We start from the raw sequence: 24,784 nt of genomic DNA, 5'->3' as shown, positions 1-24,784 counted from the left end.
AAGCAAGTATGGCAGTTGGACTCAAAAAGAGCCCCAGGTCTTGGAAAGTCCTCTCATTATTTAAAATAGTGAGATTCAGTGGTTCTTGTTCTGAAGTCTTAATGTGTAGAAGACAAATATTATCCAAATACTGTGTACCCAACACTGTCAGAACTAGTTCATTTCATATCACTGCTTTGTGATTCAAAGTGATTAAGTGATTTGTTAATACAGTTTTAATTACATCTGATCATGTTTTCTGACAGTTTGGCAGCAAGGTTGTGGGATATTTTTTGTAGCTTTTATATGCTCAGTCAGGTAGTACTAAAGTAGTGGTTAAATGCTGAACACGTATTTTTGCTCTCACTTAGAATTCTTTCTATGATATTTTTTCTTTTTTTCCTTTTATACCTTCTTTTTCTTTTTAAACTACTGAAATCTGCTGTCATTTTTCTCAGTTATAAGCAGGAAGACAGTTAAGTACACCAAAGGTTGCATACTGAATACAGAAAACCAAAGGGCCAAAACATTTATAGCTACATTAAGTAGGAAATGAAGCAGCACAGAATTGTTCAGTTTAAATTCAAGATGAGCTGCAAGAAGCTAGTATACTTCATCTCACCTTACACAAGTTCTTGAACTAAACATGAACTAACATTTTGCAACCTGCAACTTTCACAGCATAGTGTTGCTGCATCTTCAGATGAGGAAATAAATTAAATTGACTAATAATGGGGAAAAGTTTAGGTACATATTCTGTACTTTTCAAATCTCATTGCATACTTTAAACAAAAGGTAGAAAAAAATTCAGATATTTTATTCCTCCAAACTGCCCATTCGATCACTGAAATCTTTTACTTGTCAGTAGCTGAGACTATCCCTGCTCATTTAAATCCAAGATAGTCGAGGATAGTTTTCTATGGGCTCCAAAGAACTTCCCCCATAAAATTAGTGTACCTTAATTCATTATCATGGATAGTAGATTCCAAAATATTCAGTTGATCAAAGATGAGAACTAAAAACTTTGCTTAATAAGGTTTTTTCTCTCTCCTTTGTAGTTTTCCCTCTAAAAATAATCATGCTCTCTATTTATGTCAGTGTAGAGCTTTTATAGGATTCAAGAGAAATAAGGTCTGGTTTTTCCCTCCCTACCCAAACTATTACATGAACATTCAGCAGTGAGAACACAGGACAAACACAGAACTTCCTTTGCTCTCCCAACCTTCCTGAATGAGAAAAGGATGAGAAAAGAAAGACATGAAAAAAAATAAAGCTAATTAATCATGAAGGAGATTTTCCATAACTGATTCCCCCACAACTTATTCTTCTTATCTAATTATGTGCAGCATGGGATGCACCTAGTCATTCATATATCAGGCACAGGTCACAGGTGTATGGGTTTTTTTCCCTTCCTGACCAGATAGTAGCCTATTTTTGGTGGTGGTGTTCTGTTTGTTTTTTTTTAGGAGGGTGTTGGTTGATTTTTTCTGGTTGGTTGGTTGGTTTTTGTGGGGGTTTTGTTTGGGTTTTGCTTAGTTTTTTAATTTGACAAAACAATCCAATAGTTTTTTAATGAAAGCAGTGATAGAATTTGCTGACGTAATCTTGCTCAGCCTATCTTCCTACCTAGTCTCTTCCTCTGGCATGGCAAGTGAGAGGCAGATGCATAGCAGGGGAAGTTTTCCAGGTTCATCATTAAACAAAGCACTTAATATTGACTGAAAACAGTTAAATATTTAACTGCTGCAATTTAATCAGTGTACTGGGTATGTTTTTAAAAGCAAGTTTTGTTTAGATTGATTCTTCCTAATTTCTAGTAATTTCATATAGGAATGTTGCTTAGTGAATAAAAATGACAGTCTCAGAACCTGCACTCACTTCTAACATATTTGGCACTCTTGGGATAAGATCGTGGGCAAGTCTATTCATCTGCTTCAGCTCTTTCGCTGTGATTCACGATTTACAGAGATCTTTTTATTATAAAATGCATTAATAATCTCAAAGTGCAGAGGTCCATAACTAAAGACTAAAATCATCTAAAAAAATACCTTACATCTGAAAGGTAAAGATGTTTCCTAAAATACATTGCTATTCAGATAGAACATTTAAAAACCTACAGTCGTCCTGTCTGTCCTGTCAAAGCTTTTGTTATACCCGTATAACCAGATCGACTAAGTGGGTAGAAAATTTTTTGGTTAGCATTTCATTGTTGAGCTGGCAGTCAATTACTCATGGCATCCATTAGAGATCAGTATTGTGACCCAATGAAATAATGTTCTTGATATTTTGGTGTTTGGAGCTTGAGAGAGCAACTTGAAATTAAAGATACCTTTTTTTTTTTCATTCTAAGGCAAGATTTCTTATTTTACAACCCATTTGATGAAAATCAGCTACTGACCATCATTGAATCCTCTGAGCCAAATGACATCTATGATGTGATCATGTTATTGTCCATTTCTCTATACAGTCCAATATCCTTTTATCTATTGCAGTAATAAAAAAAAAAAAAGAGAAAGAGAAAGAAAAAGAAAAAGAAAAAGAAAAAGAAAAAGAAACACACATTATAGAGTTCCCTACCTTTTGGGATTATGAATATTAGCTCTCCCAGTTTGCAGGGACTCCCACTCTGCAAAGTATAATTAAAAATGCTATTCATTAGGGCTAACACTATAAAGAAGAGAGTAGTACAGGCATCTTACACCCCTTCAGAAACTCGTAAACCCTGGTTGTGCATGACAGCAAATTAGAGACAACTTAATCTGAAGTTAATTTTTGTCAGTTAGAAATGTTCATTCTGATAAATTGATACAATATTCAGTCCTTGAACCTTGACCTAAAGTATCTACATAGTTGATAGCACCAAGCATCTCTTTGAAATAAAATAGCTAATCAACGGGGGTTTTTTTTGTTGTGAAATATTTTCTAATATTTCCAAATTCAATATGTGTGTATTTGCATTTATAAGCAGAAAAGTGGACATCAGAATGAAGAAATAAAGTACCTCATCTGTAAGCAAAACCAGATTGCACATGCACAGCAACAGGCATTGTGATGCTTGTTTACACACTTCCACAATTCCATTAATTACTTGTATTCATAAATTATAATCTTGTTAAAAAACCTATGTAAGATTTTGTCTACCCATGAAGAAATGTAACATATTTCACATCATATAAGATTTTCTTTTTTGATGAATATCTCATACTTTCTGTTTTTATATCTGATTAAAGTAATCTAACTTCTTTAAAAAACCAAAGAAACTTACTAAAAGGTGGCCTGTGAATACATATTTACAGATAAAAGCTAAATGTATTATATTTACCTTGTTTTTCTTTTTTCTGAAGTTAATATTCATGAATCTTGCACAGTATTTATTTTCCAAATGATACACTCCAGCTCAAATATACATCACTAAACAAAGTGACTGAAAAAAATAGGACAGACATTTACAATACATTATGAAACACATCTGGCTTTTCAGGTAGTTTCTCTTGAAGCACATCCAAATTACATTATAATCTGTATTTTACCTTTCTATATTCAAATAGGGAATAAGCACTATAATCCTGTATGTTTAAGACTAGCTTTAAAGAATTTTGCAGCTAAAATATGTATAAATGTATCACCATAAAGCAGTCTTTCTTTTCTTTTAAAATATTTGGTTATAGCTTAGCAAAATATTCTTAGCTCTTCACGTTGGATGCTGTCACTTAGACAGTTTCAAGTACAAAGTATATAGGAAACTATTACGAGAATCTTAATTTCTTTGACAGAGCAGTTTTAAAGCTCATACTTTTATAATGATAGGGAAAACCACAGCATTTGTGTTATCATAAGCAGATTGCAACAAACTACTGAATACTAGTATGAGAAGCAAGCATATAAAGTTTCCCTAAGTCTCAATTACAGAAATGTGGGGTGAGCTCCAAGGTTCAAAGGTTTAAGGTTACAAAGGATTAGAACACATGAGCCTTGAAAAGTCTGAAACCAAAATAACCTTTTTTTCTTTAGTTGATACTTATAAGTAAAAATGAAATACCAGCAGGATGTCTTTTTGTCATAAGTTTTAGCAAATATGTCAGCCTCAACCTCAGGGTTTGCACTGGTTGGCAATAGAAGAATTTTATTCTTCAGAGTCTATCCAGAATTTCCTGTACTAATATATAAATTGTTCTTTCTCTTGGCATTCAAACTGAAGAGTCACTTTCTCATTAACCACATTGCTTAACCTATTTTTCTCTTAGTTTTCCCGTGTATAGGGGAGGAAGAAATTCATTTTAGAACACCAGAATATGCAAAGGAAAATTAATTAGTGCTGTCTGGTAGAAGTAATATATGTTACCCATTATTGTATTTCTTCTGTCTGTAATAGGTAAGAAAAGATTCTCAATTGGAGATCATTCCAGTACTGTATTATCTGTACAGCACTGCATTGGTACAGCTTTATTCATGTGTCAAGTGGCTTCCTAATTTTCATTCATGGGATCAGATTTATGTGAGACACTAAATGGAAGACTATTTCTGAAGATGGCTAAACATAATAATTCATTCTTCTGCTCTAATGCTACATACTAACCTGCTGTTAACTTCAGAAGAGTCTTTATGCTGCTGGGAGTGATAGCCCCCCTCAGGGGAGGGGACACATGTTTTAAGATGTTGTCCACTATGTCTCTCTGCAAGCACATTTACAATGGGAGTTTTTTTGTGGTGTTTTATTGATGAACTGTTAGGATAATTGAACCCTCAACATTTGTTTGAATTTACCTTTTTTCCTTATTTTCTTGAGTGGAATTTAGGCTCCTCAAAATATAGTATTTTGGATATGTTATTCTTTTCCTTTATTCTTTTCTTTGTTCTGTTTTAACCATCCTAAAAAACACAAGTTATGCATACAGAAAAATATCTACCAATATAGGCATATTGTTATTATAACCATTATAAGTAAACTTTGGTTGTTGTCAGAAATATATGTATATGTTATTTTCTTCAAACTTCATATCTCATAGCCACTTCATATGAGACCATTACTTCTATATCTACATACACTGATCTCTTATTTTTGTTTATTTTCACCCATCTATTCACAGGCTTGAGATTCAGTTACCTGGTAGGTAGATAAATGGTTTAAAAAGTGTTTTTGGACATGACATCATGGTCTGCAAAACAACAATGTAGACAGTTTTTGGAATTTGAGGTTTCACCAAGTGGTCTTTTTCATATTTTACCAGGATTACAACAGTGTTAATTTGCTCACCTGGAGGTAATACTGAATATTTCTTATATGGAGTTATACTCTACTTGTACTAATAATAATGTTTTCTTAAACAGAAACATGATCCAAGACTCTTTTTCAGTGTGTTCAAAATCGCTCTACCTACAAGTGGTTTTTTACTTAAAGAGAATTATATGATTACTAATGGTCAGGCAGTCATGTTTCTCTTGAGAGTAGAAGATCTCTGAGTTGGTATCTTTTTAGGGTATTTTTTTAATGTTCAGCTGTTCCATGCAATCAAATTTTATTAACTATTCGGCAGAAGTCTTCCAACTTACCATCATCAGTATAACATTGCATGGTTGCATTTGATTGCTATTCTGGCTTTTTCTAAATTAATTCCCTAGTATCACCTAACTGTCCCTAGAAAATTTTTTTCCATTTCTCATAGAGGAAAGCATATGACTTTTGACATAATAGATCAGTGTTAGGGAGCTTGTTTGCCTTTTTTTTTTTACTAAAATGATTTAATCTCCATTTAAGGGAAGAACAGGTCAAAATCTATTACATAATGACTCTTCCTAGAAAGGGTTTTACTCTTTTCACATCAGAATATTGTTTCAGTGGAGATTATGGTTGAATTTCCCTGTCTTCCATATTTTGTATTAGTTGTTGCATAAGCTTTAACTGGAGGCTTTTTACTGAAAGAGGAAGAAAACTTTCCTTTCTGTTGTTGTATAATTTTTGATAAAATTTCTTGAATGAAACTACATCTATATTAAAAATCAGTTAATTAGAGAAGTAATGAGAGGGTAAGGAAGAGTTGTGCAAAAGACTGCAAGCACCTTCCCTGAGGAATGCTCATCTCTGGAGCACCAAAGCATAGAAGAGTAGAAGTATTTCCCTTTGATATAATGTAGACTCAAAGAAAAGTTAAAGGTAGCCATAATGAAAATTAAAACAGCCTTGTTCAGGTGCAGCAAATACCCACTTGGTACATGAACCTGAAGCAATGCAGTTAGAAACAGGAGAGCAACTGTATTCAGCCTTGAAGGTGGATTACTGGGTTTAAAAACACAGGGGTTTTTATCCACAGTAAAAACTAGTGGTTCCATGAGTTCATCAAACAGAAAGAAAAGCCCACAAAATACACTAAGGAAACTACTATGATCCAGCAGAGAATAGTCAGTACATAAACACAATCACAGCACATATTCTGCATTCTTCTACATAAAAGTGTGTTGTCCTGAAACTTAGATTTTAATATAAGGTTTTTGTAGGGTGCCTACTGCCAGGATTAATTTTGTAACAATCTATTCTTCCAATACTGTCATGGTGATGAATAATGATAAGAATTATTATGGTAACTATTAAATTTTGTTGTAACTTTAAAACTCTGCATAAGTGTTAGTACTAATTCTTCCAGTACCTTTAAGTTATTCCCATTTATGCCTGTGTGAAATGGAGATGTCACAGTCTGTCAGTTGGTTGTCACAGTGCGTTGATGTATTGTGTTTACACCAGTGAAGTCCCTGTGAAGTCAGTGGAACTGCAGAGATATGATTAAGAGCAGAATTTACACTTTCCTTTAAGGATCCAGTCTGAGAACACACATCTTTAAAGTCATGACTCATAAAATATATATGTTGTAGAAAAGCATTACATTGAAGTAAATGACCCTTGGGAGCATGCTGCCTGTAGTATGCTTGGCAATATATGCAACAGAAAGAGTCCCATTAACCAATCTACTGAAGGATGGTAAACTTGACTGTTGGACCAGCAGAGTCCAAGTAAGTGAGGCATAAACCAAGCTCAGTCGAACCTGGCATAAACAGTATCTGTTTCACATAAGGTAGGTATTAACATTTCAGCTACTAATGTGCTTATACAAAAACATGAGTTTCTGGGAGTTTTCTAGAGTCTGTATAATGTATGAAAGACTGTACACCAATATTAAGTAAAGAAAGTGCATCTTCTGTGCAAAGGAAGCAATATTTGTCAATACAAAGTGTATTTCTTCTTTCTCTTATGCTATTCAATTCTACTAGCATCCCCATATCAAAAAGAGAAAAGAGGGACTTTTTTATATGGGCATGTAGGGGACAAGGGGGGAACGGCTTCAAAATGAAATAGGGTAGATTTCAATTAGCCAACTGGGAGAAAGATGATGATTTCCATCAAACCAATTTCTGATAAATCTTTATTACATTATCTCTAAATCAAAGAAAATGCCATGTGAATTGAAGAGTAGAATAAATACTTTTTTTTAAATACCTTTCAACATAAAAAAGGTTCTGTCCCACAAAATAATGGCAAAAAAGTCAGTGTCAGACTGACAGATTTTTTTCAATTTAAAACTGGGTAATATGGAAGTAAATGTGATAAACAGGTTTGAAATTTTGTGGATTTGTTTTGATATATTTTCTCACAGCATGTTAATAAGGGAAAGACAACGAGAGTTTTCTCTTATGGATTCTTTATTTCTTATAGCTTGATATATGTGTGACTGGAGAAGGCTCAGCACTTTCAGTATGACAGTCAAGTAAGGTTGCTATTATTCTTCCTGGGTAATAGGAAGATGTATTTTTTCTCATTTGCATTAACATGAGTCCATTGTCACTTGTTACAGTTTGCTAGAAGTTGGCCTGTTTTCAGAAGGTCTGGGAAAAACTGCGATGTCATTTTCAAAGTCAGAATTTTGACGAATGGCGCTTTCCAAATGTACAGCAAATTAAGCTAGTTGAAGATTTTTTTGAAGATTTTTTTAAAGACTTTTTGTGGAAAAATGGGGGGAAAGGAGGCATTTTGTAAGAGAATGTGATATTGCTGTGCAAATTACTCTGTGCATTACATAAGATTTCTAGTGTAAATATCATATGTGCAATTCAGTTCCAATTTCCTCACACATTTTGAAGTGTTGTCTGAAATGTTTGTTATTTCCCACAGATAAATCCAAAACTCAACAGAAAATCATGTTCAGTGTATAAAACAGCCTATCAATAAATCTATTATTAAATGCAAATAAGAAACATTTGATTTAAAAGGAAATTGATGTTGAAAGGGGTGCCTAAGATTGGTATTCCCATAAAACTGTGTAACTGTGTTCAAGCAACAGCTAGATAGATCTTTTCTTTATGTTTCCTTGGTTGGAACCACAATGAAGAAAGAGAAAATGCAATGTTTTAGAATATTTTCAAAGTCAACCATAACGTAACTGGATTGATGCTCTAAAAAGTCAGGTTTCAGGGGTTTTTAGGTGATCCTTTACGTAACTCTTTTCATTTGAAGCATTAAGCAGTATTTTGAAATTGCAGTTTGGAGCACTGAGGAACAAACTGAGCTGAAGACAGAGCGTTACATATAATAGAGAAAAGCTCCAGTTCAGTTTAAAATATTATTCCTTTTCTGCAATAGCCAGTAACAGAAACCTCTGATGTCTTTTTGAATCAGGATCAGTGCAGTACTGCAGGACCCTCTTTGCCATACAAACAGACCACACAATACGGGGTATAGAGGTAGACAAGCAATATAATTTGTATCCTAGCTATAAGACCCTTATTATTTGGTACAAATATATCAGAGCAACTGCTTATATTCCTAAGTCAGGCTAGACCCCAAAAAATATTCAAAAGCTTTACTGTGCATACTCTTACATATGCTAATTGGCTGTCTTTGAGGGCTCACTCAAATTTGTTTACATTTGCATATTTTTCCAAGTTCTTTTTCCTACATATTCTCATCAAAATGATCGAAGAATAAGGGAGGAATTTAATTACAAATAGCATCAATATTTTAGTGTCAATAGGAGGAACAGCCTTCAACGTATGGATACGAAGAAAGTGTCAACAATAACAGAATGTAATGTTCAATGTAGTGCTGCCAAAGACTGTTAACTGATTTTCTTCACAAAGTGACGTAAGGCTCTTGAATCTCATACAAATACCAGATGCTCTAAGGCGCAATTAAGAAAACACTGAAAATTAACCATCAGCAAAACTACCAGATTTCCTGCCCCATCAGAAAAGTATATAATAGCTACAGTTTCTTTTCTTCTCCTACCACAGACCTCTGACAACTAATCATAGATTATCTCAAGTTGGAAGGGATCTGTAAGGATCATTGAGTCCAATTCCCAGCTCCTTGCAAAACTACCTAAAACTAAACCGTACACTTAAGACCATCATCCACTCCTTGAACTCTGACATATTGGTGCCATGACCACTTCCCTCAGGAGCCTGTTCCAGTGACTGACCATTCTCTCTGTGAAGAACCTTTTCTAAAGTCCAATCTGAACTTCCCCTGATGCAGCTTTGTTCAATTTCCTTGTGTCCTATTGCTGGTCACAAGAGAGAGGAGATCAGCACCTCCCCTTTCACAGCTCCCCTTGAGGATATTGTAGATTGCAATGAGGTCACTCCTCAGCTTTCTCTTCTTCAAGATGAACAAGTCAAGTGACCTCAGAAACTCCTTGTGAGTCTTGCCCTCAAGGCCTTTCACTATCTTGGTCAGTTTACCCTGGACACACTCTAATAGAATCATAGAATCATCACTCTCTACAACTCCCTGAAAGGAGGTTGTAGACAGGTGGGAGTCGGTGTCTTCTCCCAGGCAACCAGCAGTAGGATAAGAGGGCACGATCTTAAGCTTTACCAGGAGTGGTTTAAGTTGGATATTAGGAAGAAATTTTTTACAGAGAGAGTAATCAGACATTAGAATGGGCTGCCGAGGGAGGTGGTGGATTCCCTGTCCTTAGAGGTTTTTAAGATGAGACTGAATGTGGCACTTAGTGCCATGGTCTGGAACCAAGGTAGTGTTGGATCAAAAGTTGAACTTGATGATCTCGAAGGTCTTTTCCAACCCGATTGATTCTACGATTCTATGATAAAAGGGAATTAAGTTGGTGATGCCAGACTTGACCCTCATGAACCCGTGCTGGCTGTGACCAATGACTGTGTTGTCTTTTGGGTGTCTTTCAATAACTCCCAGAACTGCCTCTCCTATAATTTTACCAGGCACTGAAGTGAGATTGACAGACCTGTAATTAACAAGGTCTTCCTTCTTTCCCTTCTTGAAAGCTGGGACATTTGCCAGCTTCCAGTCAACTGGGACTTCTCTAGACTCCCAAGATCATTGACAAATGATTAAGAGAGGTCCTGTGGTGACACTGGCCAGACATTTCTGTACTCTGGGATGAGTCCCATCAGGACCTAGAGATTTATGCACATCCAGCAGCAAGGTTCGAACAAGTTCAGGGTCAGCTGAGAGTTTATCATCCACAAATGTGTTCCCAAAGTTTACACACCTCTTTTTGTGTGTGTTTTTTTTTAATTTTTCTTAAAGACAGAGGCATCAAGGGATTGCAGTAAGACACTTTAGAGGTCAAAATAATTTTGGATTTTTCATATTTCTTGTTTTTACCTACTTCCCTCCTTTGTCTTCATTTGTCTCTCCCTTTCTCCCCCACTAGTATGCTTTTAGTGTTTGGTCAGTTTACGGCAATTAGAAAACCTGACATTTGATGTTGAATGGCTGGAGGTTATGACAGATGTTTCATTGATTTCAAATAAAATGTCAGACATAAAATAGAACATTCATTTTTGTAATTGTCACTTCTTGATATTGCACTTGAAATTGGTAAGAAATAACAAAATTTCACCTTACTGAACTAGAAGAGGGTAAAGAGACATTTCCATGGAAGCAGTATGCTGAACTTAATTTTAGGAAGATAAGGTATGTTTTTATAATAATGGAATTCTAAAAAATATATTTTTAGGGGGAAAAAAAGTAGTAAGTGTAAAAATTTCAGAAAAAAGTGCCAAGATATTATTAAAACTGTAAGGTACTGTACAGATTTTCACACTTGTGAATTGAATGTGCTCAGCCAAAAGTAAAATCGCTGTTCTTCAAAAATCTCCTGTATTACTTGACAGTTGGTTAGATGTTCCCTTGACAACTGCTCTGGTTAATCAAGGGTGTAAATGAAGCCACTGTTTCGGTGTTTTGCAGCAGTCATTTTATATTGTGTCTTTAATATCAATACTTACAAAGGGAATTTTGTGGGGATTTTTTTCTTTGTTGACCTATTAAGACAGGCTAGTGTTTGTCAGCTTGTAAGGTGAAAAATAGCAAATAGTTCCAAGTGTAATCCTCCATTTGTGACATCATAAAATGGACAGTAGTGTAAATACTTTCTAATAAATTTTCAGAAGACCAGAAACCCTGGTCTGCTAGCTATCTTTGTTCAGAATCAATCTTACTGTGATAATTTAGCTTGGATAAAAACAAAGGTTCTCTTTATAATTGCTTGGGGGGGGTTATACCTGCTAATCTGACATTTTAATTCTGCTATGCCTCTCCTTAATCTGTTAGAAATACAGCTGCACCTACAGCACTATAGAGAAAATATAATTGCTATAAACTACATTTTCTTAAGCATGTTTACATAACCATGAATGTATGATTTTTACATTATTACATTAGGTAATTATAATGCATGAAAGCAGTTAAAGGTCTTCCAGAAGTTCTAGTCTCCTGACCTATTCTCATCCATATTGTCAAATATGCAATCAGTTTAAGATACTTTACTGTGTTTCCCTTGATATAAACTGGAAGCTGAAGCAATCATGCTATCAATTAGAGCTTAAGTCAGTCTTTCCTATTATTAGTAGAGACATTAGTATGAATTTTGCATTCATGCTTTCTACTGTGCTCCTTTAGTGCCACCTGGTGACTACCTTGAAAGGAAAAAAAGTATGATTGTATTTCCACCTGGAGAAGTAGCTGTGATAATTTAAGCTAAAACATTTACTTGAGCAAGATCATATCAGGTGACATTTGATTTAGAAGTGTCCCTATATTAGCTAGCATAAGAGGATTTCTTTGAATATAATTTCCAGACCTAAATTGATCCAATACTTAATATCCAAAAATGTGTCATGAGTGTGTGAGGTAAACATCGCACTTGGTTAGAAATTTGGTGTTCATGCACAGAATTAATCAAGAGGTAACTAGTGATGACATTAATCACTGTATGTAATTTCTAGTTTGCACCTATTGAGGTCCATGAGTCTTTTGTAAATTTTAAAGCCTTAGTAATTCTTGTTCTTAGCGAGTTCATATAAAAGGCACAGCAGCTATGAAAAAAATCAAGTTATTCTCAGATAAATACAAATAAGAAGGCTGAACATCTTATTTCAAATTTTTGGAAATATATATTCAACTACATCAGGCCTATACCTTAGCATCTACAGGAACAGGCTGGGCTCCACATGGCTCTAGGCATACTTAGATTATTGTGCATAACATTGCCATACATCCTACACACACACACATTTCCCATAACTACTCCCCCCACACCCAGTTCTTTACTCCTCTGTTAATCCTTTTTTCATCATTATGAATGTGATGTGCATGAATTACAATTTTGGTGCCTGACAAAATTATCCTGCCATAGGAATTGTATTGCATTCTCTCCTGTCACTGTCTCTGGAGGAAAAAATATGCTGGCTTTGAACACAACCAGAATATGCCACCGAGATGTGAGGCAGATGGACTGAAATGCCTTTCACTCTAAAAGAGTGAAAAATCACAATTGAACTAAAAATACTTCAAAATTAAAAGATGTCAGTGATTAGCCACTTTCATCTCAGGTGTTCTTAATGTGAGGTCAGTATCTCATAATATAAGGTTAATTAGAAAAATAAAAAATGTCAAGAGAATAAATCATCGGTTCCATTTTTTCTTTTCTAATGTGGATAATGGATTTCAATCTTTTACGAGATGCATGAAATAATATAACTGCATTTATTCAGTTGCACGAGTAAGACAGATTTAAACATAGATTATAAGAAAAATATTATCAGGTTAGAGAAAGATAAGTGACATTTTAATTCAGGTAATTTCTGCAACAAAATATTTCAAGTGCATTCTTTTTTCCATCATTGTTTTAAGAAACTAATATGACTATGTTTTGCATATGTCTATATTGTAGCACTTTGTGTATTTAAAAGGTATAATAAAGACAGAGACAGGATTTATGGTTTAATTGCCATTTTTCATTATTTTCATAATTTTCTAAGAAAACTGTCTTTTGGACAGTAATTTTCCATGCTCTGTTGCTTTCTTAAAGCTATTCTAAGCATATTTAAGTAATCTGGCAAATTCAAACAGTCCTAATTTTGTGGTAATGTAAGCATGAAAAATATTCATTTTGTTCATATTTCAAATGAGTTTTTCCTTTCTATGACATAAGACAGGGAGAAATTTCAAGTATGACTTCTTTGGAAATCCTTACAGAGAAAGGATCAGATGCTGAAGAAAGCAGTGGTAGCATTCCTAAACATGCACTCTAGAATACAGGGCAGTAGGCTGCTGCTTGTGGTCTGTGGTTTTATTCTCAGAACTCAGTCACTAATCTACTGACTGATATCAAATAAATCAGTGCTGCTCTTTGAGAGTTCATTGTTACATATTAAAAAAAAAAAAGGCAACTCTGTGTCCCTTGTGAATTCAACACTCAATGACCAAAATCATTGTGTAATAGCTGCTGTTTATAGATACTGGGGGTTTTTTAAGTGGATTCTCTTTTTTTCTGAAATATTTCTTTAAACTTCTGCCTGAGTAGGGATGACTGTGTTATTATCTATATGGATTTATGATACTTGGACTTGTCTACATTAAGATACATCAGTGAAGACCACGTCAACATCAAGCAATCTTTAAGGCTTATTTTAGTGGCACCTAAATTAAGTTTTTAATTTTCCATTTTTTTTTCTCTAGCAAAAGATCAAAACAAGGGAAATTATGTGTGCAAAACAGTGAGAATGTGTGAATACTAGACATTTGCAAACAAAACTTACGATGCTGAATTTGACTTGGATGGCTAATTGCTTGAAGATTGTCAAACTGACATAGACCATATGGTTCTTTTCTTTTTCATTAGGTGAACATTCTTCTTTATTAACTTTGCCACATCACTTAAGCTTTTTTTCTTTGTGGGCTGGACTATTATAGTATGTGATGTAAGGGGTTGTTTAGAAAAAGAAATAATTTTAACCTGACGCCGAAAAATCTGGTATGAAGAACTGCTCAGAGACTTTTGTATCTTTAAGCAGCAAGGTATTTGTTTATTCAATGTTGGGAGCAAGCCAGCTCACGCTGGACAAACTTGCTCTGCTTGAAAGTGCAAAATATAAGCCATTTTATACACTTTAGATACATTGTTACATCATTTAACATACATATTAATAAGTAGGCTAGTCCCTGGGCAGAGTCATTCCAGACATGTGCAGTCTTCTACTGTGGGGGTCTTCTCCTCAAGCCTCCATTCCTCTGGTGGTCTCCATGGACGTCTTCCTCAATTTGACCTATTCAATTAGGTGACCTGAATTCTTCAAGCTTGCAAAATCCTGGCTCTGGGCCTTCTATATCTTATTCAAACATCTAGTTTACCTAATTTATTGCTGTGTGTATACTACTCGTATTCTTTCTATAAGGTGGCCTTTGGTCCAGTGAGCAGAACAGAACATGATATTAATCAGTGCTCCTAAAATGTTCTTCTAGCAAAACAGGTATTGGGGGTTCTTAGCAGGCCAAGATATCTCAGTTAACTCTTTTAGGCCTGGCTCCTGTTTCAATCTAAAATAATAAATACAAATGAATATATTTCAAACTTGTTTTAATAGTCTATGAGTCTAGATCACATTTCAAAAGGGTATAATAGAAGATACCATTCAAATATCTCAGAGCTTCAAAAGAAAGATTCAAAAATAAGAAAAGTTTTGCATACTTACCAAGATGAAATAATTTAGCACATTTCAACCCCACGCAGCAGAACACAGTAAAAAGTCAATGAGTTGGTATTGACTGATTTATCTCTGAAACCAGGAGTGATATAACCATTGCAAAGGTAGGATTTATTAATATGGATGCATCAGCAGCTGATGTAGATGTATGCTGGCTACGAGACTTGTGTTAGTAGACATATCGCTTTTGTGCTGCTCACTCAGAAATAACTGCACTGCAGTGAATTTATAAATATTCATTAGGGGCCTAATACTATATCCATTTATGTCAACACAATGTTCCCAGTAACTTCAGAAGTGAAAACTGAAACTCCAAATTTCGTAATGAATCTACAGACAAGAGGATAAAACAGTAAGACTTTAGACACAGGAGCAGAAAAACAAAGCTCAAGGCATGACCAGGGATAAATCATGCTACAGCAGCTGCACACAACCAACCAGGTGGTGATAATAAAAAAGTAGGCATTTGAGAGTATGGTATGTCTTTACGTGATTTCTCTAGGAGTAAATTTGTCCTTGTCAATTCTGAGGTCATTCCTATGATTAGCAATATATGCTTCTAGTGTGTGGAACATAATGGGCTTTAAAATATTTTAATTCTTTCATACACCTAAAATAAAATTTCATCTGTTTCAACATGAACTAATTTATGAGACTCTTGTCATTGTCCTTTACCATTTATTCAACTGACAAAAAAATAGAAAATTTGGCAGGTGATATAAGTGTTTAATTTTTTTTTCAGAATATTTTGTAAAGTCTGTTGTGTAACATTTGTGAAATATTACACAAAGATATAACATTGTTCTTGTTAAAAGCCTTACTCTGGAAACCTTGTTATATGGATTTGACAGAGCAGTTTCCTGTGCAGACTACATGTGGTCAGCAAACCTTAATATCCTTCCCAAAGAGGGGCCCAACACATTCTCTTTGAAAGTACATAAAAATTGAAACAGAAGCCAAATGGAATTCAAAAGCATTTCTACAGGAATAGCAGAGGTCAGTTTTAAAGAATCTATGGACTGCTATTGTCCTATTCTGTATTTGCTGTGATAATGTTTATGCAAATTTCCTTTCTAAGTAAAAAATCAGTATTTTTTTAAAATCATCCTTTTGGTATTGAATTTTTATTGGTGATAATATTAATAACATTTTATCAGATCTCATCATGAAAAGAAGCTGAAGAATTTTCAGTGTTTTATTGAATATTCACCAGTATTTACTTCACAAGTTCCCTTAACCTTATATTCTTCTTTATCTATGAAGCTCAGTACCAGAGTTTGCCTCAACAACACGCTTTCCAAGTAGTGATAACTAGATCACAGTGTAATTTTTCTGCTCAGAGATATGCAGCCTTTCATTCTTTATTCCATTTCTGTTTCCCCTCTAGGGTAGGAAAAGGAAATTTCAACCTAGGCTGTTCAACGTCATTCAACATTGATGTTACTTGTCCAACAACTCTCTATACTAGGGAGACCATATGTCAGTTGCAGTTAGCACTTAAAATTTATCAATACCCACCTATATATTTAAAGATCTCTTTCTTCTTTGTCTCTGTATACATTTAAAACACTAGAATCAAGAACAGTAAGAAAGCAAATAAAAGAGAGACATTAGTAGAAGAAACTTACATCTTTTGTCTCCTAGGTAGTTCAAGTAGCCATGAAACTGGAATTATATTGTGCAAAGATTGTCATCCTTTATAGAGGCATAAGCATCTTTTTCACTTTGCCTTTGCTGTGAGAGGTTTGAATACTCTGTGGTCAACAGCACAAACAGTAATGATCTGTTTCCTTCCAGCTACCTGTTGCCTGTGAGCAGTCCTGAAGGTTACTGTCTGATTGAAATGGCTGCAGATGGAAATCCTCCTGTACAGCACAGACTCTCTTTCTCACATCAAGCATCTCAGGTCAGTCTGAAAGACATCAAAAAATAGCTATATGCTTTGAACATTTTATCAACATATGTACTTCATTATTTTCAAAGGAGAGGAGGTATTCTAACTAAAAAACTCCTCTTCAGTTGTCATTAAATGTACTTAATTTCTCTTTAATAGGTCTTTTCCCATCAAGCATCCATACTATTTCCACTTATTTCTTAAGTTTACCTAACTCTGAAACTTCTATTTCAGCTGCCCAAAGTCCATGGAAAGGCCACTGATGGTATGAAAGGAAAAAAATATATAAGCGATGTCGTTTACCTAAGGCCATGGTGTTAGAAACAATTAAGATATTGCTAAGCAGTAATTCTAGTTACTTTCTAGTTGCAAGCCACACTGTCTATTGGAAGACAGTTATGATCATCAGTGATTTAACCTGATTTCAGAATTCTTGCTAGGACTTCACTTCTGAATATTATTGCAAAAATAACAGTCTCCATTTTGAAACTGGTATCAGAAGACTCATTCTAAATGGTAAATTGGTAGATTTCCGAAATCTTGATTTTTTTCTGTTATTCTTTGTCTCCATGTTATTGCCTCTCTTTGTTATGCATTCTTTCATCACAAGATTATTTCTGCATTATACATTTAAAATGCTTTTAGACTTCAGAATTTAAACTATGATTGGTAACTTGCTTTATAAGTTTGTTCACCAGAAGGCAGGCCAGTTACCTGTAGCGATGCTAATCATGCTGTGCAACTCACAGTATGCACCTCTGGTTTGTAAAAGAATTTCTTCCCTTGCATGGTATCTATTATGAATGTCACATCCTCATGACTATTACACTTTACAGATCTGCTCCTAATCTCCCAGAGCCCCTATTTTCTTTACAAAGTACACAATCAAAGAAAGAAAGAAAAAAAAGAAATTTCTTATGTCTAAGACAACTAGCAGATATCTTCCCATTACTGGTTGAGCTAATAATTTTTAGCACTCAGGCTCCAAGGAAAGTAGCATATTTTCAAATTAGTATTTGAAAAGTTAATCATGAATATTAAATAAAATTTTGATTTAATGCTATATTAAGCTGTTATGTTATTAACAAGACTTACAGGAATTCTTTCTGTGTGCCTCTTTAAAATATTTTCTGGTTAAGTCAGTTAAATTCAGAATGTAACCTTTACAGAAAGAATGTGTATTATGCTGTACTAACATGAGTTAGAACATCTAATACATTATGATAAAATCCATTGATGCAAAAAACTGAGCAGAGCCTACTGAAGTTGTTCTAGGGTACACTGAACCTACCCCCAAGGTAAGTGCTTTTGTAAAAAAGGTCCAATAGTAAAAAAAATTGTGTTGCATGAGGACTGTTAAAAACATTTCTCTTTATCACTTAAGACACTTTATAATGCAGTTCAACACTTTGATTAATTCTTGAAATAGATTCACAAGCAGAGAGAAAATGTCTGCAAACACTACTTATAAATCTTGTCTTTCACTGCACTGGTTTATAGCTTTGTTTGAAAGGGGATAAAGTCAAGTGATATGAAATTAGTTCAACAAGTGCTGAGCCAACGTCTTTGAATTCCTCTGACATGAAAAATCTGATTTAATTTTATCCATGCTCTAAAAGAAGCAGGTGTTTTTCTCTTTCCCTTCAAAATGAAAGACACTAAGTAGAGGAATATCTGGCAGTATTCACATTCACCGTAACTCCAAATTTCACTTGCAATTGTCAGCAACATAGCTTCGGGACTGACAAAGGCAATACAGGAAACAGCAAAACAAAAATCATACAGATGTGTGAATTCCAGTTAAATCAATGTGATGTTTTCCTCCTGTTCCTAGTTCTTTACAGTTGATGTCTGAATATGGTAGTGAAGAGCCCCTTCACTATAAATTATCTCCTCACATTTCACACATGCTGTGATATATTTCTTATTCCATTTGTTTACTCCTGCTTGACATGAATTGGCTAGGTTTCACCCTCTTTCTGGTTTGATGGTATTGTACAAATAAATACATAATAGTGACACACCAGTGAAAAAGTAATTATTTTTTTCAATGCCTAAGAATTTAGCAAAGAAACTTGGGAACGATGAAGCCCCATGTCAGAATTCCAGAAAGTCAGGTGTCAGCTTGAGGAGTGGAATACACAGTGCTAAATGAGTCATACATGCTTTATATGTGATGGTCAAGGGTTTGAATCTTAAGTCAGGCAAAACAGGAATTACCATAGTGAGCACTGATGTGATTTGGTCAGTCTCAACCTGGAAAAAGTTGTGGTTGTTTCTCTGGTGCCTTTATAAGGATTTTCTAGGCATTTGGAAATTTGAAAATTTCCCTTTTTTCCCCTGGGCTTCAGTATAGCAGTCTGTTTTCTGTCATTCATCAAAAAAACACCTAAAATCTTATTTCTGTATTCATCTTATAGGGGTCCCACAGGTCCCAGGAACTAAAGAAAATATCTTCAAGTCTACAGCTTTGGTGTTTCTGCACCAAATCTCAACCATGAATGTACAACACATCATACAGGATGAGGGAAGCCATGTGAAAAACTTACCATGTTCATTGTGATTAAGGCTGGGAATTCCAATTTGTGTTTCATGGGAAACATATATTTGAAAATATGAAAATGCATTAAACCACTCTCTCTGTAGGGATTACATTTTTAAAGAAGAGAATCACATTTTTAGAAAGAATCTTTCCAGCAAGTATCATAGTTTTTGTCCATCTTCAAGTAATTACTATCTCCTTGATCAGCAATTATTATTCATTCATTGTTTACAGTAACTTCACAAATCACATTCTTTTCTGATGATTCTCTTTTTGTTTCTGCAGATCACCTTTGGATCAATCTTCCTTGGAAATGTTCCTGTTCATGAAGAGGTTCATCAATGTGCTGGACAGATACATGGCTATAAAGGATGCATTAGGGATTTTCAAGTTAACCACAAAGAGTTGTTCATCATAGATGAGGCTCTTGGAGGGAGGAATGTTGAGAACTGCAATGTTCCAATATGTGATTATCATCCATGTCACAATGGTGGAACCTGCACTAGGTAAGAGTTATTTCTTTACTCATCATCCATTTACATTCTGTGGTCAGTAGTTTCGTCCTTAATGAAAAATTATTATAATTTTCTCTATAATAAAATAATCACCAACCTTTTGTCCTGATAATCTTAAACAGAAAATACGACATCCTCATGGCAACCAGAGAGATTTTATACTTTATTTTCTTACATGAAAAGCAATATAAAATGTAATTACATTGTCAATGTAGCATACATATTTGGTTGATGCCAGAATTCCTTTGCAACCAATTAGATCAGTTCCACTACAAGACTAAATCAGAACATTTGTATAGACAGCTTGGACAGAAAGCACATAAGATCTCATTCTTCAGCCTAACAACTCTGTGTTTTACTAGGCCTTGTACCCTCACTCGTCTTCTTGATGTGCTCCTGGGTACAAAATGTTTGACAACTGATTTTTTGGGATTACTTCCTCCATGCCCAAGAACGACTCATTCTAATGGGCAGGAAATCAAGTGTCAGGAAGCCTGCACCAGTGAATAAGATGCTCCTGACAAATCTCTAGAATACAGAGAAAATATCCAGCTACACAGATATGGGAAAAGCCAAAGTCCATCTAGAGATTGATCTGGCAGGGGGACATGCAGAGTAAAACCAAATGCTTCTACAAGGATATCAGCTGCCAAGGGAAGACTTGGCAAAATGTAGGCTTACTGCTGAATGGTGCAGGAGTTCTGTTGACAAAGGATTCAGAAAAGACTGAAATACTCAGTGCTTTCTTTGCCTCAGTCTTTATTGATAATTGACCTTCAGGAACCCTATTCTTCTCCTGCAAGAGAAAGTCTGGAAACAGCAGACTTACACCTAGGGGACAAGAATCAGATTTGGGAACTTTTAAACCAACAGAACATATATAAGTCCATGGGACCTGATAGGATTCACTCATCAACAGTGAGGGAGGTATATGATGCTATAACAAGATTTTTGTCGGTTGTTTCAATTACACTGCTGAGTGGAAACAAAAAGAAAAAATATTTTTTTCCAGTACATGTTATTCTTCAGGTGTCTGGCAACGAATTAGTGGGTTTGCTTCTGAAAGACTATGAATTATTACATGGGAAATATCTCAGCCATGTTCTATAATGAAAATTGGAGCTTATCAATATATACTTCTGAGAATAGGTAGGTCTTTTTCAAAAGAAACACTTGTTTACTGTTGTTCTTAAAAGAAAGTTACTTGCTGTTTCTCATCAACTGAGTACAAAAATGCTATGTAGTGTTCATCCTATTAATTACTATAATTATGCATGAGAAATGTATTTGCAAGAAAAATGTTTTCTTTGTATTTTTTGGCAGAAAGAGGCAGGGACTAGTATGTAGCTGGTGTTCAGATACAAAATTTCGAATGCAGCTGGGGCCAGCAACTCCCTGTGTTCTGGTCATTGGCTACATCAGGTGCTCCCCAGGGTCATATCAGGGCAGGGCCAAATGGGGCACCAGGGCAGACCCAGCCCTTTGGTATTGGGCACATCCCTGGGTATAGCAACAGGCTGAGACTGGGCTGGGATATCAGTCCACTGGTGAGGGATAAGAATCTAGCCCAGAGAGGGGAACCAGGGCCAGATCCAACCCTGATTGTCCAGTCAGGACACCGGTGATGGGAAAGCAGAGCTTTATCATGTGTAATGGTGACTTGGGAAGACAAACACCATCACTCTGAATGTCCCCTGCTTCCTCCTTCGTACTCCAACTTGATATGCTAAGTATGATGTCACATGGTCTGGAATATGCTTTTGGTTAGTTGGGGATGAGCTGTCCTGGCTGTGTCTCCTTCCAACTCCTCATGCACCTCCAGCCTCCTCGCTGGTGGGGTGGGGTGAGGAGCAGAAAGGCCTTGACTCTGCACAAATGCTGCTCAGTAATAACAAAAACATGCCTGTATTATGAACACTGTGTTCAGCACAAATCCAAAACACAACCCCATACCAGCTATTGTGAACGAAATTAACTCTATCCCAGCCAAAGCCATCACAGTAGAATAAAAGCCATTCAGTTTCAAGAGCAGCTAAACATACGCTGTATCAGATGAGTAGTTCAACACAAGTCCAAATTTTTAATTCTTTACACAGATACTATTGTATTAGGTTTAAAAACAAGGTAGTCTCCTATGTAAGTCCTCTACTCCTTTAAGAAGCACTTTTTCAAGTTCACTAGCTCTTTTATTGCGCTTTAAATCTATGCTAATGTAAAATTTCAGAGGTTGGTTAATTTTAAAGGGGGAAAAAATGACAATTATTCAGTAAATTTAGGGTTTGATTGTCATATATATATGTTCTACAGAATTTAAAACTCATTAGATTTGGATGTGTTTGAAAAGGGCATGGAAATATTAACCTAGGAGCCTCTTAATATTCTACATGGCATCCTGATCATATGAGGCAGATGTTGCAAACCAAGCTTAGAGTTAATTAAGAAGACACATCTGTGTGTGGGAAAGAAACTCTCAAAAGTACCTCACCAATGATTTGACAATTATGTCAGCCACTACACAAGTAGTATTTGATTAATGTTTGTTTTAAATTGTATAAAGACCCAAAAAATGTAAACACCTACAAGCTTAGCTTTTACAATGTAGAGTACAATCTTAAAATTAATTACTCCCACAAACAATCATGTTTTCAGTGTCTCAAACTATTCTTACAGTGATTATTCTTACTGTTGGTATTCCTCATGTATTGATGCAGCAGATGGGTCCATTAATGTTAATCAATTAGCCAAGACTGAAAAATCAAACTCAATTAACAATAAATTTCAATAGAGAGACAGTTATCTTCACATTTCGACTGCTATGAATGCTGTAATCACCAAAAATATACAGGGAATGTAACTTTTCAATTTTCATCCTCTGATAATGTAAGAGATATCTTCTCTCGTGGTTTGACCCAGGCCCAATTTTTCAAACCCCCACAAATCTGCTAAAAGAGTGAGAGAAGTTTCACACAGGCAGAACAGACTCAGCATGGGGAAATAATATCAAAATTTATTATTAACAGAATAGAAACTATAGAATAATATATACACCAATTCTAAATAGTACTTCCTATGATGACAAATTATGTATTTACAAAAATCACCCCTTCTTCCCCCATATCAGTCCAGGAGAAGAAGAAGTCTGTCCTTCACTCTCAGGATTACAGTTTCAATTTGTTGTAGCTGGAAAAATTTTTTTCGCTCTCTCCTATAGAGCGCTAGGCCTCAGAACCCTGCCTCTAACTGTTCAGTTGCCACTGAGGGTTCATCCATGGGCTTTGAGGGAAACACTTGTTATCACCATGTCTTTACCACGGAGTACAGGGAGTTAAAGCTTTAAGTCTTTATTCCCTGCTCCATGGAGGTTTCCTTCCACAGGGAGTTTACTCTCTGGGGACCCCTCTCCAAGGGGACCACCCCTCCTCCCAGGGTGTGGTAGTTTGGGCTAGGCCTCCCTTGGTGACCAGTTTGTAACCAAGGAAGGACCCAGATTTACCCAGTATTCCCTACGATTTTTACGTAAGCCAGACTATAAGAAGAAAGGAGGAAAGGCCTTTGCTCTCTTTCCTTCCAGCAGCTTGGAGGTGCAGGCTCCCTGCTGTTGAGTCTGCCGTGTTGGGGAGCGAGGCCTGGTAAGGCCTTGTCAACCTTGGGAGGCGGAAGTTGCCAGTGATCGTTCCAGCACGACTCTCTGCTGTCCCAAGGAGAGTAGTAAGATAGTCTTTTGCTAATTCTTTTTAGTTGCTAGAGACTGGGCTACTGATTGGGAGATATATATATTTTATTTTGGTTTTGTTCCTTTTCCCTTTCCCCTTCCCTTTCCCTTGTGAAATTGTATATATATTTCAACTGTATATAACTGTAATATAAGTGTAAATATATTTATATATATATTGCTTTAGCTACCTCTCTCTCGTTTTGGTTTTTTCTTGGTTCTTTTTTTCCCTCTTCTCCCTGAGGTTGGGGCTGGGGGGGGGAAACACACACACTTCTTGTGGTAAGATTTGGAGACTTGGCAGGGAGCCAACCTCAAACCGTATCACAGGGCCAAAAGGTTCTGGGGTTTTGGCTCAGTCCTACCCTAGAATGTTCCAAGCTTGGCCTTTCTCTCTCTGCTCTGCTCAGCTCCCGGACACAGGCAAACTCTCTGCTCGTCCAGTTCGTTGCTGCTGCTGTTGCTTCTACTGCTTTGGTTGCTGCAAACTCAGGGTCTGGCCATCCTGGTCTAGCTTGCAGGACATCTCTGGGCCCTTCAGCCCTTCTCTGCTGCTCCCATTTCAGCTCCAGTCACCCCCTCCCACCTCCATGGAAGGGAAGGGGTAGTGAGACTGACTAAAGTTTCTCTTTCTCTGCTCCGTTGCAAGCTCTCCCAGTGGGACACTCCTGTGTTCTTCGGTCTGGCTCTGTGCCATGCTCTACTTTTCTGGGCAGCTTTTCTCTCGCTCTCTGGAATTCTTCTGATCTTGGCTACATCTCTTTGGCCGGGAGCCCAGTCTCGGCCCTGGCCGTAGCTGCCGCCACTTCTTCTCAGGGGCTTCTCTGCTCCGAGCTGCTACCGGCTCAGAGTCATGGCCTTGAGTCCTCCTGGGTCAGGGCTGGCAGGGTCTAGCCAGCTTATCACCACCCCTCCTCTGCAGTGAGGGAAGTTGGTGAGGCCAGCCAGAGAACTCCTGGAGAGTCTCTCTCTCTCTCTCTGGATGCTGTATGTTTTTGGCCAGGGACCCAGCTCGGCTGGACAGGGCCCGGGGGGGGAAGGGAAAGGGCCCCCCACCCCTATGGGGCCCTATACCCCTCAGCTACCTCACAGCTCTAATTTTAACTGTGCAATCACCTTCTCTTCCG

The 24,784-nt window shown here is 36.2% G+C and overlaps 1 protein-coding gene across 1 annotated transcript in view; it reads left to right on the top strand.

Moving 5' to 3' along the window:
• Positions 1-24,784, top strand: part of EYS (eyes shut homolog) — an 853,574-nt gene that overhangs the window by 718,920 nt on the left and 109,870 nt on the right. The window contains exons 41-42 of the mRNA XM_027644956.1: positions 16,792-16,900; positions 19,716-19,936. Coding sequence (XP_027500757.1) covers positions 16,792-16,900; positions 19,716-19,936 — 330 coding nt within the window. The remainder of the gene's footprint in view (positions 1-16,791; positions 16,901-19,715; positions 19,937-24,784) is intronic.

The sequence above is a fragment of the Corapipo altera genome, unplaced genomic scaffold (genome assembly GCF_003945725.1).
Source record: "Corapipo altera isolate COAL_440 unplaced genomic scaffold, ASM394572v1 2, whole genome shotgun sequence".
In the NCBI taxonomy this organism is placed as follows: Eukaryota; Metazoa; Chordata; class Aves; order Passeriformes; family Pipridae; genus Corapipo; species Corapipo altera.
This window is presented reverse-complemented; position numbering and strand designations above follow the sequence as displayed.